We start from the raw sequence: 19664 nt of genomic DNA on the forward strand, positions 1-19664 counted from the left end.
AGCCTATTTTAACTAATGTGCAACAGTAAGTTGCCACTTACAGATGATCTGGTTCTACGTATATAATGATCTGACACACATGTGCATGAAATATATTTATTTAATAGGCTCCAGAGTCATGGATAATAGTACTTATTGACTCACAGCGTTACTTGGAAAAATTGAGAGAGGAAAACAAATTAAAGCATTTGCCCATTTATAAAATTAATGTACTATTTTACCTATTTCACAGCAGCATTAGCAAGCTTAATGTCTATAAAGATCAATAGCATCAGTACTACACATGCTTTTTTATGCTGTCATTGGCTCTTTGGCAAAACATTTTTCATAGATGTCTGTCAAAGTACAGTTCAAACTATAATTTTAAAATCAGTATTAAAAAGGGAAAAAAGTTTAAAGAAAACTTTGTTTGGAAAAAACAATCAAGAAGCGAGACAAAATTCCCTCTTAAAACCTATCAATATTTAGAAATATGGAAAATTCCTGTATCAGCATCTAATGCTTTGACCTATCTCTGCGAATACACTGACGTTCATACACAAATACAGGCACAAAGCCCATATGAATCCTGAATAGGCACATTCATTCAATCAGCACTTGTATGCAATTCACGTTCAGATGTTATGTAAATACATAAGAAACTTCATTTGTGACCTTGTGTTAATGGGAAACTGGGCACGCAAAATATATTTACATCATAAAAGTGTAAACCTGAATGCAAGTGTCCATTTAAGACTGCCTGCATATTTTTCAGGTGAAGCATAAGTGCTTATATTTGAAAATTAGATTCAAAGCCTAATACAGAAAGTAATAAACCAAATTCTGTTTTCTCTCTGTCTGTCAAAAACCTTTTATAGAAACATCACCCACTTCTAAGAGGGCAAAGCAAAAAAAACAAAACAACAAAAACCCAACTGAAAACAACAATGTTCTTTTGTTTTGCTGCAGCATGCACAGACTACCTTAATGGATTGAAACATTTTAATTCCCAGTTGATTATTTTGCATTAGATCTTATTATTGACAACTGTCCCTCGAGCTGCAAGGCCAGGGATCCATTCTGCCAAATGCGTGGTCATGATATAAAATCAGCAGGACAGGGATGATGAAGAATAACGTGTGGAGGGCAATGACTGTGCTGAAGGACAGGCAGCCGTGCAGAGGCCCGGACAGCCCCGCTGCTCTGCTCCCGAGCACCTCCAGCCAGGCTGCACCTCCCAAAAACATGTCCTCTACATCCAGGGACGGGCTGGGGCGGAGAAGGAAGATGGGAAGAGAAGGAACTTATTTAAAGTCATTTTGACGTGCAGATGAAGCCAAGATATGAATCCTTGCTTTCCTCCGCATGGGATTTTACTAACGGCAAATATACTGCACACACTACACCCTTTAATCAAACTGCAATTTTACTTAATTTTTGATGAGACAAAAAACTGGTTTTGGTTTTTGGTGAGTCTTCTGTTCCGTTCACAACGCAGATTCCGCAAGACCAGCACGCTTCCTCCCCTCTCTTGTTTGCTGCTGCTACCCACAGAAACAGTCCTAAATTATCCTTGACTTCAGCATCCTCCAGGGTGGCAGGTACACAGTGCCAACACAATAAAGGTGAGATTGATGGCCCAGATTAATCTCAATATTGTTAATCTGGGTGCAAATTCCATCTGAATATAGTGTCAAAACTATCTGTCTTAATAAGAAGAGGGACAGCCTGAACCAGCCTCAAGCACAGACAGGCTGAAAATAGCGGGAGCTCGGAAGAAGGCATTTGGCAAACAAAGAGCACAAGTGTGATTCTCATCTCTGTAATTTCATTTCGCCATCATGGGCTGAGATGCAAGTCCACTGCATGAACACTGTTCCAAAGCCATAATTAAAATCAGATTTTGGGAGTAAGAATCATAAGTTGCTTATTATTTCTGGAATCTGTAGGTACTAAAAATGTCCCCAGACTACTCACCATTACAAGGCTGCTGGAGGAAGCCCCTTCCTCTTCCTAATTTTTTCCAGGTCAGCAGTAAGTTATTAAGGCTTCTGAAGCCACTTACAAACTCAGACAAAAGCATCAGCCTGAAGTTTTTACATTTTTCCAACAGCAATGTGAGGTTATACAAACTGAAGTGCAAGTCACATCCCTTTGAAGGTTTCTATGGCCTCAAAAGCCCATGGTCATTTCAAGAGGAGAGGATGTCCATGGAGATCCCCAGTACAAATGCACCTAACCCTGTGCAGAGAACCATCATTCTCCCCAGCTGCTGATTGTTTTTGCTCACCTCCTGGCATCTTCTCAATTCCTGTGGCCAAGAAACACTAAGAGTTGCTGAAAACCAGTCACAAGATAGGAGGTGAGCTTGTGATCACCACGACTGTCATACGGTACTGAGCTACGACTTGGTCACCTCTCGCAGCCAGAGAAGTATCAGCCAAGTGATTTTTTTTTAACTTCTGTTTATTTTTTTTTTTTTTAAATCAGCACTGAAGAACTGCTGAACCCTCCAGAGCAGCTTTTAGAGATCCACCACAAAAATTAGGGAAGGCCATCAACCCCAGGAGTTGCACCAGGTAACCCCAGCCCACTTAGAAGAGACACGAGGAGCTGAGGATGTTACGCACTGCAGCAACACGTGACTACAGAGAAGCCTTCCTGCTCCTATGCCTTAGGTAACGGGGAAGAAGGTCCATCTCCCTCGAGCACACATCTGGATTGCATTTGTGTAATTTCCAGCTCTGCTTCCCCAGATGGACAGATGCCTGAAACCGGCAGTGGGGTCGTCTGCTGGCGCAAGTGCTGTAGAGGCAGCTGACTGCGAAAAACGAGCCAGAAGGCTGTAAAAGGCACATTTTGCCCTGAATAGCAACAGTAGCTTCCCTGAAATTATTTCTGATGGGAGGTTAAAAAAAAATCTCACAGAGCTTCCAAGCTCAAAGCAAGGCACAAAACATTCAAAAGCAATCAGTAATCATGGCAGACAACTGAACGATGGCAATCTACCAACAGTGAAATTAAATTTTAACTTTCCACACAAATCTTTTCAGGCTGCATATTTATATATTTAGTAATAAAAACCATATTCATGACCATTGTCAGCTGTAGAAGTTCTACAGAAATAACACCACCACTAATGGAAACTGAAACTGGAACAACACTGCCTGGATCAGGGGCTTCATCGGTGATGACTTTTCTAAAATTATTCTTATTTTTTTGCTGAAGACATTAAACTCCAGCATAGTCCTAGAGACACACTGGGGATGTACCTGATAGAAAAAACATTCACATTCAGATTTGAGATTTCAAATCAAAGTTGCTACATGATGATACCTTATGACCTCTAATTAGCATGAGTTTGAGGCAGCGTATCATCTTTTTTTAAGGACTTAAAGCATGACTGACAAAATATTTATATATTCAAATACAACTTTCAATTACACATTGGATTAGTCTCAAGGAGAGATATTTATTTCCAATTAAAAGGAAAAAAGAGTTCTAACATTGGCAGAATGGACATATTGCTAGAGCCCTTTATGTCTTTCATGTAGAATCATGAATCAGTTCAGCACCAGTCAGAAGCTTTAGTAAACAAGAAATATGTCCTCTTGCTTTTGATATCTTCCACAGGTACATTGTGACTGAACATTACTAAAAGCCCAAGAATTTGCTGATTGAGGCTTAATCTTGCAAAGTACCAGAATTATATAAACTGAACAATATATATCAATGAGCTAAAATGGTACTATTTTAAGGGGAAAAAATGTAGAGAAAGATCTTAATAGATATTCATTTATTCTCTCTCAGTCATGCAAGAAAGTTCATGACAAGGGAAGAAGGATGATGTATTTTAAAACTAAAATGTGAAACTAAATTACACTTTTAATTGGGAATTCGTTTTTTCCCCATCAGGTCCAAATATCAGAATACACACTTGTCTATCATCTACCATGGAAGACTGACAAGGCGTCTTTTAGGAGGTGCAAACAAATGTGGAGCTTTGTCGAGTCTTTTTTTTTTTTTTTTTTTCTTAATGAATTAAACTTTGTCTTAACAGGTTAAAAATTAGTATTTACATTCTGTCAGTGTCTGGTATCTCATCCCTAAAAATGTGTTATTGCAGCAGATCAGGCTCTACATGCACTGTAATTGTTGAATTCTATATCAAATCCCCTTTAACTGGGTATAATGCTACCAGTTTTTAAGACTGCCAGAACACACTTGTTGCAATCCTGCCTGCTTATGTTTTCATAACTGGCTTTTTGTGATTTGGTTTCTGGTAATAACTACAACAAAGATGTTGATAATCTCAGATTGGATGCTACTTTTCCCCAAATGTAAAAAAAAATTGTGTGGAAAATAGTGGAAAATTTCTAAAACCAACTTGCAACACAAAATCTGAACTGAGGAGGAACTCTCTGTTAAGAGAAGGTATGAAACATGTAGGTGCTCCCAAAAAAGTCTAATGAGCTGGGTTAACGGGTAGCATTTAAGCACACTTAAATCAGGAGTTCAACACCAAAGCATTGCATCTCCAGATGAAGAGTCTACAGACCTGAACCTCAAATAAACATTTTTAAAATGCAAATCTCTGTGAAAGGAATCGCCCCTAACACCTTTCTTTAGTTCACAGGCCTCAGTTAGGCCCATCAGCACCAACTGGATGAGGTTTTGAATGGCATCTGGACCAGCAGCAGGGAAATGGGGCAGGATTACGTGAGTGATGTCTGAATCTCCCAAGGAATGTCATACAGTGAGAATCTGGCATATATGGAGCTCAGCGATGAATAAACATGTACAGCTCTCTGGGTCTTATCATGAAGTTGCCTTCTTGAGTTTTGGCACTAAACTGCCAACCCAGCACTCGCTTTGCTATCTAATATACTTGTTCAGAATAAATACAGACTAGGATAAAATATCCCGTATCTGTGTCAATTCATTTCTCTCCCAATGAAGAAACAACTCATGCATGGAGTCCAACCCCCCTGTCATGGCTGTGTATTGCTATTGTATACAAGCATAATCAACACTGTATTTTAACCAAATTGGGAGGCAATTAGTTCCCCTCACTCCTCAAGAATCCAAGCTACAGATGGTTCATCTCCCCTGCCAGAACGAGGGACTTTAAAACTATCATAAACAAACATGGCTAATTTAAAAGAATAATTTCATCTTGAAAGGGACACATCTCTCTTTTTTATACTTGTGTAAATCAAAATTGGCTCGATCGATTTTGCTGAAAGTTTCCACAAAGACCCAATGTGTATGCTAAGAGGAGGCAAGAAGAATCCCAACTCAGTCGAAGAAAGAGAAATCAGGAGTCCCACCCTCAGCATGGAGTTCTCTCCTAAACACATCCTGCTCTCATTTTTACCAGTTTAACTCCAGGCAAATGATGCTAGGATCTGGTCTTTCATTGTTCACAGGTTCAAGAGCCTGTCCGGAGGACTGAGACCAAAGCAACCACTGGTTTGGGATGAGATAGCTCAGCAAACCCTGGGGAGACTTGCAGTTCATGAATACCACTTTCATAAGACATAAATACAACTTTTTATGTTGCCCTTTGTTATTAAACAGAAGCTCCAATTGGGCCTTGTCACATAAACCAAAGTAAAAAATTAAAAATGAAAAAGACCTATACTTATAAAATGTTTATGCTCTTATTATGCTTGCTATACACACCGGAATGCTAATCATAACAACTCTAAGCAACCCTGCAGAGCATTAGCACACTCCTTGTTATATGGCTTTGTTAGGTAGGAGTGAAAGGGTGAATAATAATATTCACAGCTTCCCTGCAGTCACGAAAATGTAAATATTTTTTTAAAGTGCTTACAAGACAAACTTACAGTAAATTTGAAATATGTCCCCCATAATATTTAAACTAAATCCACCTCTTTAACCTAACAAACCTAACCTTACAAAACGGCAGTTAAGTAATCCATTCATTTTATTTCAAAATCTCAGTTCTCTTTTTTTTTTTTTAAGAACCAAAGACCAGCTGACAAACAGGATGGATAATATGGTCTCTCCAGAAACATTTTGCTGTGATTTAGAGTGATTAAATCTAACATGTGCTTTTGCTGAGCCCTCAGCCAACATTCTGAGAGCAGTGTGTAAGGAAGTCTCAGGCCAGTTCTCAATCTCATTAAGATGAAGAAAACTGAAGTTCTAGAGTATTTATCAACCTGTTCTTCAAAAGAAAGAGAAAAGATAGTCCAGCCATTCTCGGTACAGGATCATTGACTCGAAATATATTCCCAGGAGCAATGAAAATAAAGGAAATAAGTTATTTGCTACAGCCACAGACAGCAGGACAAGAAACAATGGTCTGCAGCAGAAGGAGGATCAGGCTCCAGACACCATTAAGTGGAAGAGCAGTTGAGCAGATGAACCTGTCAAATTGCAATTTAAGACAGATCCTTCCTATCTGCAGATTCCTCTGCAACACTGCAAGCACGCCTCTGATATTCACAGCATTTTAACATTCTATAGCATGCTCTTAAGTAGTTGCTATGTTTCACCTGAGAAGTGAAGAGGATGAGAATGGTTGTATATTGAGATTTCTGTGCTATTATTTTGGTAGTTTATCTACAGTTAGCATCTGGAGTTGTATTTTACAAATGTTTGGTGGAAAAAAAAAAACAAAAAAACCCCTTCATACACCACCAAAGTACACGAATACAACATAATTATTGTCACACATGGGCAGCAATATGAGTCACTGTAGCTCACATTCCTTTATAACATGATTTATAATATAATATTCCTTGTGATTCTATGTGTCTAGCAAAAAAAATTTAAACATATTGAAGAGGTTTTCCACATATCTCAACCTCAGGAATGCAGCTTTTCTAGTCATTAGGTCTGGAGAGCAAGCATCTATGTTAGCACAGCTAATTAAAGTGAAAGAAAAACCTCTTTTATATCTGACTTGAGAAGTTGATAACATGTTAAGTTATAACTTGTTATAACGTGCAAGTTATAACATATGAGTTGATAACATGTAAGTTACAAGCTCTGTCCTTCACAGAAAGAAATGCACTTCTAACATGACTTACTGTAAACAGATCTCAGGGTATAGCAACACCTAATCAGAGGCAGCTCTGTAATGGACTTGTTGAGCGGTGACACTTCCTACAACACTTGGCACATGTTGAATAATGATGCTGTTGTGGTTAAACCAGATAAGGTTCAATACTAATACAGCGAACAAAGAGTGGGGATTTTGACTGCATTAAGCCAAAATTTACAAACATGAACCTGAAATGTTTGACAGACATGGGAAGAAGAGCCACCAGGAGAACACTGCACTAAGTTGGGGAAAAGACTTTGGGCTTCGAGCTTTAATTTTGCTTGTTTGTGCAGTGTAAGGAGGAAAATTCACTTGAACACCACCTTTGAAGAAAATGACTCATCACTAGTCCGTTAAAAAAGAAAAGAGTCAATGGTTACAACTGATGTCCAAGGGGCCTGTTCATATTGGACACAAAGATGGAAGGATTAGTGTACAATAGCTTGGTTCCCTCCAGCTCACGGGGCTCTACCCCCTGGCGAGGAGCTGACATGAGAGGATAAGACAACTCCATTAGGAGCCCGTATCACTTCCCTGCAGCGCTCCCCATAAGCAGATGGAGCAGCTATTTAGCCAAATGCACCGTGACTCCTGGTTTATACATGAGCATCTGGGATGCTTCCTAACGTGGGGTGATGTACAATGTACTCCGATTTATCAACTGCTCCACATGCAATTAACAATTCATATAAATAATTTGGCGGTAAAGGCCCCTCAGCTGAACTGAAAAGCAGCAAGGCGTGAGGGGTCAAGTGTTTCCACAGGATTTATATTTACCAAACAGAGCTGCCTGCAAAGGAATGTCTCCGTTGAGCTGCGGCAGAATTAGGTCCAGGCAGGAGGAGCTGAAGGCTCTAGCTGGATAGCTAGCAATTTCTTCGTTTCAACTGAAACGAATTTGAATGTAACATTAGAGTTATTAAAACAACCCCCTTTATTGCCCTAAGAAACAAAATATATATGTAGTTAGAGCTATATAATTTCCTGCTAATACACATTTTGATCTGAGGATAATGTGCAGTATCACCATTTTTCTGTGCATTCTACAAAAGGACTCTAATACCTTAGAACCATTTAATCAACATCCTATGCAGGCAGTGAATAGATAATTGAAATATAAGTACTGTCATCCATATCCCCTTTGGGAAAGTGACACAGTAAGCATTATATCATTCCATTAGTCCATCCTTTGATGTGGGTTTTATTCTCATTAAACTATGTTTTAGCCTCAAGGTTTCTTCCCCCCCCCACCCCCCCCTCCATGACGTAGCCATGCCAGGAAAAAAATAAAAAATACACTTCTGTTCAAAAGGCAAGAATTACATTTTTACAAGCAATTGTACATGTCAAAAATATAAAGCTGCCTTTTTAATTTCTTGTTTACCAAATACAGTCAACGACAGCTTCTGGAAAACACAGGGTGGAAAAAAAAAAGGAAGCCAGGAAGGTGGTGGTGGGGAAGGAATGCATTTACTTGTTTTCAAATAATAAAGTCTGAATACAAACAGGATAAAAAAATGCTTGAAAAGGCTGCCGTGATGGTGTCTGCTTTGAATTGTGCCCTGTTTAAACAAGAGGAAAGCCTCCCACTGAAAAAAGAAACATTTTTATCATTCAAAAAGATCTCAGGGCAGTCCCTTTAAAATGAGGTATTTTCTAAACAAAATATTGGAATGTTTCCCTGCAGGGAATGAGCATCTGATCTCTTAAAAATGATTATTCTTGAAGAACTGTAGATTTATGGAGTTTTTGTTTTATTTGTTTTAACTTAAGTAGAATGAAACCTGTCTGAAATGACCACCCAAGGGAGCAGACCAGTCAGCTAAGCAGAGGCTGATCTTTAAATGGGAATTGAAGTTGTACTGAAACCCTTGGGGAGGTTTTAAACTGCTGGCTTAAAACAGGGCTGGCTAAATGCTTAATGCAGGTTTCAGCATAAGCTGAGGACATGGATTTCCTCTCACTTCCATCAGTGTAGCTCCACTAACATCAGTAGACGTGTTCCTGATTTACATTAGTTAGCAAGCAAAGAATCAAGCTAATTACACTGAGTTATCAACACTGATTACAGGAGGATCTTTTTAAAGAAATGCGCACACACACATAAAAAATGTGCACACGCATTTTTCAGCATGGACTGGTTCCGTTACACTTCTAACAGTAGGTCCGCTACATGCAACTAAGTGGAAAACTCGGCTTTACACAGAAATAGTTGCAATGTGTTTCTGAAAAATAAGGAAAGTTTGACACGTTGCAATTTTCTCAGTTTATGAATGTCTAACTTATATATCTGCAATTATAACTACAATTCATAAATATAAGCCATCAATGAAAAACATCACTAGCGTAGGAGCTCTTTTTGGTCTGATTCTTCAAGAGTTTGGCTTAGAGTTTAAATTGACCAAAGTCAACACTCCACTCAGAAATGACAACAGGTAGAAGTGTCTCCATTAATTACAATAAGCATTGACTACAGCCATAAGAAGCAGGAAGCTCTTATAGAGAACACAGGTCCTTGTGCATCGCTGAGTAGGTTAATGGGATTCTAGGAAAAAAATTCACCAATCAACATAATTTCTTTTGCCAAGGCATTATCTGTGTTGTGCCACCTTTTGCCAACTTAATAGACTTAAAGCTTCTTAAATGCACAAAGAAAAGCAACCTTGAGAGTGCAAATATTCTTCATACGGAAAATATAATTAAATTTCATAGCATATTATTCGCATATTGAAGGTTTTTGAGATAAGACCGGATAAAGCCTGGAGCAACCAGGTCTGACCTCAGGGCTGACCCTGCTGAGAGGTAGTCTGCAGCAATCCTGAGGTCCCTTCCATCCTGAACCGTCCTCTAACGCTGCCTGTACAATGCTCCAGGGTTGGGTGACAGGAAACCTGGAGGTAAAGCGAGGGAGAAATCCCAGCCCCACTCCCAGGCAGATGCTGCAGCCACTAAGACCAAAGCCAAAGGACTTGCTATAGAAAACAGTTGCAAGTTCCAAAATACTGTCGGAGCAGAACTGAAAGGTGTCTACATGGTTGTGAATTAGTTATTTAGAACACACTGTCTGATGACTTTTTTTTTTTAAGATTAAAAACTATTCCTGTACAACTACTAAGTTTCTTACGAGTGCTTCGCACAGCAGATCAGCAGTACTGTAAATTCATAAAAACAGCTGCTTTTTAACAAGAGTGTGTGCGGTTCCATGCAGAAGGGCAATCAAAACTGCAAGTTTGTACAATATAATGGAACAGGACACTTGTCATCCTCGAGGCTAAGCTCACTCAGCTACTGCAGGTAATACTAGAGATTTATTTAAATTAATCTGCAGGAAAATGAAATCCATTGCCTTAAAAAGTAAGGGGATAAATCATACCCAACAGGAAACCAGGAAAAGCTGCTGCCATTTCAGTTGAATCTAAGGTTGTGTGAGCACATGACATTTTTCCTTGTCAATGACATTAAAACAATTCATAGCAGGAAAAATAGTATCAGCTGTTGTTATAATGCAAAACGCAAATACGCTCAATGAGTTTAACACTGCAGCCGAAGTATGAAGAACATCTCAAGCTGTTTGTATTTCCAAACAAGACCGGAGGGGTCAGAGGAGGGAGGAGGACATGTGGGCAGGCTGGAATGATGGATGGCGTTTAGTGGCATGCTGTGTTTGGGTCTACTCTTGTTATTTTTGCAACAGGATGTCTCTGATTACTCTCTGAATAGAGAATAAGGATGGTTACGTCTCATTGCTCAAAGGGAACATTTTTTTCAGAGCCTTACAAATTAAATAGGACACTGTAAAGCAAGCAGTCGATAAACTATCAGGTGCTGTTTGTCACAAATCTAGCAACAGTGTCAGAAGATTCCCTGGGGGCATCAGCGGTGGGCTTGAGGCTGGAAAATAAGGTATATGTACTCTTGTCCCTACATACAGCAGACCCCAGCTCTGCAGAGCCCTTCTGTGTCATTGTCTGTACAGTTTGGTTCAGGCCAAATGACATAAAAAATATATAGCAGGGGCACACTGAGCCTCTAAGTAACTATTTTAGCCATAAAGTTGATGTGATATGGAGAGGACTTTACAAAGGATGGAGGACAAGTGTTTTTTCAAATCCCATCCTTCCAGAGATCTTTGCAGAACTGGTTTCCTGGCTCACAGGGTGCTGCCTGGAGCAGTGGTCAGGCCAAAGCTGCGTAATTCAAACACTTCTGAAGTGTCACCAGTAAGATAATGACACTCTGTCCCCAGCCAGACCTCAGAGGCCATGATGACATTCACACTCCGCAGGGCAGCCCTGGCCACAGAGCACTTCTCTGAAAGCTACTGAGGTTCCTCACTGATACCGAAAGGAACTGCAAGTCCTCGGCAACTTGTAGAAAAGGCAGAGACGTGGGGGCTTGGGAACCACATGAACGTGTACGCAGGGAAATGAACACACACGAGTGTTGCCAAGATAGCGGGGGTTGTGTTGTTTTCTCAAAGTGAAGGCTTCAGGGAGAATGGAGGGGGAGAAATGTTGGAAGCGAAGTCAGTTAGAACTGCTGGTTGATCTTAAACCTAAATAAAACTTAGGGCTGAAGCTGCAAATGGAGGCCACAAAGCGAAACGCACAGGAATAATTGCTCTACAACAGCAAAACAATTCCTAAAGATTCAGCTCCATGAATTAGCTTATCTATAATAGATGCCAGCTCATCCAGGGACCTCTCACTGGGGGAAATGGCTTGTTTCTCACCCAAGCATCTCAAAATTGTCTTGTGATGCCACAACCTCTATAAAAAAATGTCACTGGCCTCAGTGCAGTTTCTCAGTGGGCAGAAGTTCACATCAAAGCCACCATCAAAAGCCTTTCCAAGGAGGTGCAGTGAGCCAACACGATAGAGAGTTAACAACCTTCTCACTCTTCAAAAGGGATCTCAGGCTCAAGACTGGACCATACAAAAACTGCTACCCATGCTGACCAGTTCTGTAACAAGGACTATGCAAAATAAATAAAAAGGAAGGGAAAAAAGAAAAAAAGAAAAAAAAAAAAGAAGGGAAACCACAATATAGTTACAAACAGTACAAATGAAGAGGGACTGTAAAATGCCCCATTTGCACTGGATAGCACAGATGTTGTAACACAGCAAAATTTAAAAAGTAGCGAACGTTTCATTATATGAAGCAGCTGAAGAGAAGAAAATGTCAAAACTCAAATGTCAGACAAATTTTGGGCAAGCACTCTGTACATACCCAAGGTCTCTGGATTCCTTCCCAGAACCAAGACACCAGTCTCTCATATGCAATTTATCCATCTCTGTCTCGTCCTTTTTTGACTAGTTTTAGCATAACCATTTAAGGGTTTTATTTAATCAGCCAGGAAGGAAAGAGTTCAAGGAACGCTAGGGAATATGTGGCAAACTATAACAAGGTTAGATCACTTGCACCGGATTATTCTCCTCTGGCACACCGCAGAAGAAATAACCCCAGTCAAGGTCTGCGTGTTCAATGGTCTACAGGGAACGAGACCAGCATTATTCAAGGTAAGTGACACTTTAAAGAACTTTAAATTAGCTGTTGACAGTCAGGTAGATAGATTGATGAGTGATTACATGAAGTCCCCAACATTACCATTTTGTGGTGAAAGCAAATATGAAGGGGGGTGGAAGTAAGAAAATCCGTTAAATATGGTTTTGCCAATCTGTGGTGCATTCAGATGACAGTGAAGTTCGTTTAAGGACACTGGAAACTTATAAAACAAATTTCTTTCTCTGAATCAAAAGTTGACAGAAAGATTCCTAGCTCTATTTCTGACTTCAGAAACACCGCAAGCCATGCTAGTAGAGTGTGATAAAAAAACAAATTAAAAAAAAAAAATCACCCCATCATCTTTCCTCCTAACGAGTGTTCCTTCTCCCCAGACTAAAGGACCACAGGCAAGTGGAGCAGAAGTGCAGCTCCCCTGAACTGCACAATTAAAGCTGACTAACTGTATGTACAACAGATGCCCTCACTGCAGTGGTCCCTAAAATATGTTTTTAAATAAAATTAACACAACTCAGGAATCTGTAATTAGAACCGTCTTCGAGAACAAATCGGAACAAGTTTACTGAAGAGCTCTAACTATTTACAATGAGAGTGACTTCACCCCCGAGGTTCACTTTACTATTTTGTCTCAATTTTCTTGTAATTTCATCCATCACATTTTTTTCAGTCCTCCAAAGGTGATGGATAAAACACAGAAATAAACAGGACCAACTGTTCACAGAAGCCTAAGGGAAAACATAATTTTGTTATAAATAATCCTTGGCACAAATCATGGAAATGCAATACTAAAATTGTTTGTTGAATCATTTATGAATTGGGCCTTCAGTTTTAGTTTGCAAATAAGTTAGAGTTTTTTGTTGATGTTCTTTTTCACTTTGCCTTTTTAGTTGGAAAAGAGCCTTTGAGAAATTGAACTGATATTTAATCCAGAAAACAGAGTGAATGAAGGACTGATTTTTTTAAAGGAATCCCTATCCTAGTACAGGGCTTTTTTTTTTTTTTTTTGGGGGGGGGGGAGGGAGGGATGGATTTACTTATGGATCATGATAAACTAAATGATGACAAATTTTTATTTTATTTTCCTAAGATGCCACCATTGTGAGTTTTAACCCCAGCTTTAGAAGAGGCAAAGACATGTTGCCTTACAAAACCACTAAAAAAAAATGAGGTGCAGATACCTCTGCTGTGAGATCCAAGTGAAAGTTTGTGATCTAACAGATAAATGTGACCACTAAAAACAATATACACTTTTGTGTTTGTTCTTAGATGTGAAATTTTGAAGTTGTATAGCTACAAACTAGTGCAAAAGTTCAGTGGAATATAACTGCATGCTACCAAGCTGTGCATGTAGACATCACACATGAAGAAATACACAACACGAGTAGAAATTCTGCTGTCTTGAGAAATTCAGCATTTTAGAGGACAGGCGATTACTCAAACTCTTCACATAGAAGTTATAAACATGAAGAAATATCAAATAACAGAGAGGTGCATTTCTTTCTTAAGTCTTTTGTCTGAAATTGCTATATTTCGTCATCTGAAGAGTGAGAGAAGCTTGGAGATAGATTAAAGCAACGTGAAGACTCATTTCTCATTAGACAGAGCAGGTGTGCATAGCCTTACCTGATCTGTCCTCGCACCAGTGGTCTGTTTTTTGTCCTGTTCATATTTGAGTCAAACGGAACCTCAAAGAACTGTAATAAAAAAAAAAAAAAGGAAGAATCAAAATGAAAGGATGCCGGAAAGCATGCCATGCGTGGAATGTACTGTCTGCATCTGCAGGTGCTTTAATCTCTATTTTTGAAGGTTCAGAAATACAACGAAAATGGCAAACTCCTTTTATGGAGCTTTGATAGTCTGCATTAATGCTTTTGGCATCTCCTTAGAAAGAAAATCACCTGGAGGACTAAAATAGTTTGTGCAAGTCCCCAAAAGTTAATCATCTGAAGTAGAGTTTGATTCCAAGTTCTGTTCTCAACAGGTTTGACACAGCTTTTATACATACATAATTATATATACACATACATATAGCCCTGCCCCCAGTTTTATATTAATACAAACAGCCCTTGCAAATGTGCTTCTGGTATTTAAAAGACAAACACTACATTTTTTTCAAGATCATCTAACTTCTGAGAACCTATAACCCACCCCAAAATCAATCAACTCTTGTAAAATGCTACTGGAACTGCACTGAGCATCTAGTTCTAGCAGCAGGGAATGAACACACCATATGGTGTTATTTAATGTCACAACCCAATTTGACTTTAAACACCGCCTATGGGAAAATTCAGGCAGCACTATCTTCACGCTAGGAATTCCTGCAGGCTTTTGTATGATCCATTTTACCAAGAATGTTACTGGAAAAGCTGAATGCACTTTGTCATACAGCAAACTGTAAAGCCATTTAGTTTTACGTGTGAAAAATAATAATAAAAATAATAAGCACATATTTACTTATAGCAAGAGTAGGTTGTATTTATAGGAAGAATAGTTTCTGCTGACGTTATGTCTGAGGTTTTGGGGTAGGATCCCAATTATGGTGAATATGTAGGAAAAGTACCATAACAAATCATAATTTCAAACAATCCAGACTGACAACTAAGCTCTGTATAGTCAAACTGCAGACAGATTTAAGGTGACTATATGATAAATGACTATGTGATAAAATCTATGTTATTCCAGCAAGCTGATGTAACCTTTTACACAACAAAAGACAACATTAACAAACATCTTCATTTTGACAGTGCCATGTTACTGGTCTTACTACTTAAGGGGGCTGCACTCCCAGGGGAATGCCAGCGGACAGGGACCTGGGGAGCAGCAGGGACCCCACCAGAGCCCTACACGTGCAAATCAGGGGAAAGACACTATTTAGGTGCACACAGAGATTACAGGAACCACCTTTCCCATCTATTACTTTGAAGTAATGACTATATAACAATTTGGGAAGCTCTGCTGTGGCTCCTGCGTATTGCAAGTGTGGCAGGGATTGGATACCCACGGATAATCCTGCTTAACACAGCCCATGATATTCTCCATTTGTGGTGACATTTTTAACCTCTGGTTGAATCATCCTCCTGATGGATTTAACCATTCCCTGGAATAAGGTTATAAGAAAGTCCTGCATGCGTATGAGTGAGAGTGAGTGCATGCACATGCTCAAGCTCACATACTAAAGCTATCCTGCTTAAACAAAACTTGCTAACAGTATGCTCTAAAGCCAAGACATTTGGCAGAGGGCATCGTCTTCATGTTTTGTCAAGCTTGTGAAACTGTCCAAAACTGGGAAAGAACGAGACTCAGGAGGTGGCAGGGAAGAGAGGGTAGAAGGCTGAGGAAGCAGCAGCGGAGCCAGCAATGGGGGCTCTGTCTGGGGAACCCCAAACCTGCACTCCCCCCCTGCCAGTCAGCAGCTGTGGAACCCTCTGGAGAAGCTGCTGCCTCATCCCCCTCCAGTGACTGGCCAACACAAATTAATGGATAATTACTGTTGTTAAGTAGGCTGCTACATATTGAATTGCTCAGTTTGCTCATGATGGATCCAAGAACTACCACAGTTCTGCAGGGGAGGAATCCTGCATTTGTCAGTTTGTGTTAAAGGCTGCAGATTAAATGCTCAAAAGTTAAGAAATACAAAAGCACGGGAACTGAAATCATCAACGCAGCTCTTACTTACTAGTTTACATCCAATTCACTAAAATTCTCACCTCCATCTGTGTGGCAGAGCTGGCTGGGGCTATGCAGCCTGTAGACAGTTTGCCTGCTGGAAGTCTCCATCCTGAGCCCTTGGATGGAGCACCCGACCCACTTCCAATTCCCACCAGCTCTCAAAGCCTTCCAATTTTATTATCAATATTCCTGAAGCAAACTCAGGTTGCTCAGCCAAGAGTTACTCACGTGAAAGAGAAAGGGACTTCATGAAGGAAAAGGGTTAGTTTATATGTCTTACACTTTGCCAGAGCATTGTGGTACAGTATGAGGCAATTCATTTATTTGTTTTCAGCTAGGCAGCTGAAATAGTGTATTTCTCATCCTTTGCTTGTTATGCCTGATCTGCAGCAGCCACAATCACTCCACTGAAGTTGGTGGAGACCCTGGTTTAGGAGAAAAGCACAGAGGAGTCTGCAGGGCAGCTCCGGGCCCTGGCGCAGGGAGCCCGGGCAGCTCTCTTCAGAGGGACAGGTTGGATCTTCACGGCTACAGCGCTGCCCTTGAAGTGTTGGATGTTTCACAAAAAACCTCTACAGGAAACCACAACGAGTACCTTTGGAGAAGGGAAAGCACCCCGTTTGGATCTGAAACCAGTGATTGCTTTTGACAGCTCAGCATTTTGCTAATGGTTTGTTTCGCTGTTACATTTCACAGACAATTATGTTAAATGAAGAAAAAATGTCATTTGACATCAGACTGGTAGAGCAATACAAGGGAAAAATTCTATAGAATAAAGTCATTTGTCATGAAAATATTTTGGGCTATCCTCAGTATTGTTTCACTGCTTTTTTTTAAAGGCATGATTTTTATTGGAATTTGCAAAGTCTGACTGCTTTGAGCTTACTTCCAGCTTAAATCTGTGCATGTGAGGAGATTCTGGCTCATCTGAGATATTTAAGCTTACAGATAAAGATATTCGGTGTGTGATGGATAAAATCAAAGTAACGCACACATTTTAAACTCTGTGTCTCAAACATAAAATGACTGAAATGAAGAATAGTTGGACACTCAACACTTGAAAGAATTTAAACTTATTCAGTTATCAGTATAACCTGACAATACCATAATCAGTATATGAAATATTTCCATATATTTAATATAGTAGTTATCCCCTGAATAGGATATAAATTTTGAACAAGAAAATTCTCTGCTGAGTTAAGTAGTCAAAAAATGTCTGTCTCTGTTGTATACAGACACGGCTGCTCCTGAAATTAAGATTACTGCATGACTTAAGTCTGAACTTTTTCGCTTTTTTAAATCTGACAATCTAAATAATCTGTTACTGTCAACTGTACGCACGAAACTACATATCCAATTGAACTACAGTTAAGATAAATCCTTTTATTTGCAATGCCCTAGATTCTTTCACTGAGCTAGTTGCTATTACATGTCAGCAAGATGCCATTTATCAAACTTTTCCCATTTTGCTCCCAGATGTTCAGCAAAATTCTCTCTCCACTTGAAATTATTTTCCCCTGATATTCTAGAAAAAATGAAAAAAATGTACATCTCAAATATCATTCCATAGGAATGAAAGAGTGAACTCAAACATATTGTCTCATGCCAGGCCAACACAGTACTGCCTGTTTCAGCAAACAGTAAATTCAGTAAGATGAATCCTGGATAAATAAATATTTTAGAAGCACTCAAGAGGCTTTTTCCTCAGGAAGTCTGAATGCATCAGTTCAGCCGGACAAGGCAGAATATTATCTGCCCTGGGTATTTGGGAAGCTAGCCATCAAAAGGACAGACAGAGGGTTAAATCTACAGTATCTAAAAATCCCTGAGTGACAAAACTTGGCAAGAGCTTCAAGACCCTAACCTAAATTTTAATCAGTATGCATGAACATTTAAAACATGATGATGGAAAAAAATAAATCAGGCCAGCTAGTACTTTGTGGTTTATTTCTCTGGCATCACTCTTTGTGTAGATCTCATCTAGTTAATATATAGTAATTATATCTTAAACATCTAACAATTCTTACTTTAGCTGTCACATTACTGCTTGTAGCTGTTTACACTCATGGGGGTTTTTTCCTTCAGCTTCTTCATATCGGTTTCCACTTTATTTTTAACTGAAACATGAAAGAATGTTTAATTTCTTCAAGCTACCTCCTGGAAATCGCAGTGAATGCAGAGGACACCTCATAATTCAGACCTCCTGAGGGATACAGACTAATAATTTTATTTGGACAAAGCCAAGATTCTCAGAGCATCACCCTGCAGATGCAGGTGGCATTATGCTACGCTAAAGAGCGAGAGGGCGTCTCACGCCTTTGCAGGATGCCCTCTCACCCCTCTGGTACCGTCAGTTAAACACAGACACCACCTATTAAGTTTTCAAAGACCGTGGCCTGACTGCAGTTAATCAAGCCAGCAGAGCTATTGGAAAGCCCTGAGCAAGTGCTGGGTTTGCCATCCACAGTCATTCCTGCGGGAGAGGTTTTAACTACTGAATTATGACAGTTCAATACCTTTACTCCTATTCACATGAAAACATTAAAATAGAGTGCATTAAGAGGAACAATATGTCATATAGTTTATCAAACGGATCACACACACTTAGGTTAGTAAACATCTCTCATGCACCGCTTAGGATTTAGAGTGTATCAAGCACCAGGCTGGCCCCCGTCCAGGGCCAGCTCTAATCTGTGACACATGGTGGAAACAGCAGCGGCTGAAATAGGCAACCGGTCTTTCATGTATTGACATAACATTTTACTCTAATGCTAAACACATATTTACATCAGAACCAATAATCCTGTGAGTCTAAAGACAAAGGGGAACCCTGCTATTAAAAGACAATTTCATTCAAAGCAACTCAGAGGTCTTCCCATTGCAAAACCACCCCTGCATCTCAGCAGGCTTCCACGTGCTCTTTGGCAGCAGAACTGCCCTCTGGATATATGTATCTTTCTTCGAACCCTCTCTGAAGGACAGATCAGGTGAATCTGCAGCACTAATGAGTGAAGGAGAAGCTCATGCCGTTGCCAAAGAGCAGCCACCTCCTCCTGCACTGATGTGCTGCTGATTTCCAAAGTCCCCCATGCCTTGCACCGCACCGGGGAGGTGGAGACGAGCTGTGAGGATGGATGCAGGTGGTAGACAAAGCCTCTTGCTACAGACCCAAGCAAACATTTTTAACACAATGCAGATAGCAACCTGTACAACTGGACTGGACTCCCCACTTGAACACTTGAATGTCTACAGACAGGGGTGAAACAGGGGTTCAGAGGGCAAGTCTTGCAAATAATGGTCTTGTTGAATTAGATGCTTCTGGGGTTCTCCAATTTCCCCTGTGTTACACTAAGCTCTAATCCTCTTTGGTTTTCTTTGGTATTGCCAGAAAGCAAGCAGTTAACCAGAAACATCA

The 19664-nt window shown here is 39.8% G+C and overlaps 1 protein-coding gene across 1 annotated transcript in view; it reads right to left on the minus strand.

The window, feature by feature from the left end:
- The window catches only part of COX10 (cytochrome c oxidase assembly factor heme A:farnesyltransferase COX10), a 105438-nt gene that overhangs the window by 19825 nt on the left and 65949 nt on the right, over positions 1-19664 (minus strand). The window contains exon 5 of the mRNA XM_074921776.1: positions 14204-14274. Coding sequence (XP_074777877.1) covers positions 14204-14274 — 71 coding nt within the window. The remainder of the gene's footprint in view (positions 1-14203; positions 14275-19664) is intronic.

The sequence above is a fragment of the Athene noctua genome, chromosome 18 (genome assembly GCF_965140245.1).
Source record: "Athene noctua chromosome 18, bAthNoc1.hap1.1, whole genome shotgun sequence".
Classification (NCBI taxonomy): domain Eukaryota; kingdom Metazoa; phylum Chordata; class Aves; order Strigiformes; family Strigidae; genus Athene; species Athene noctua.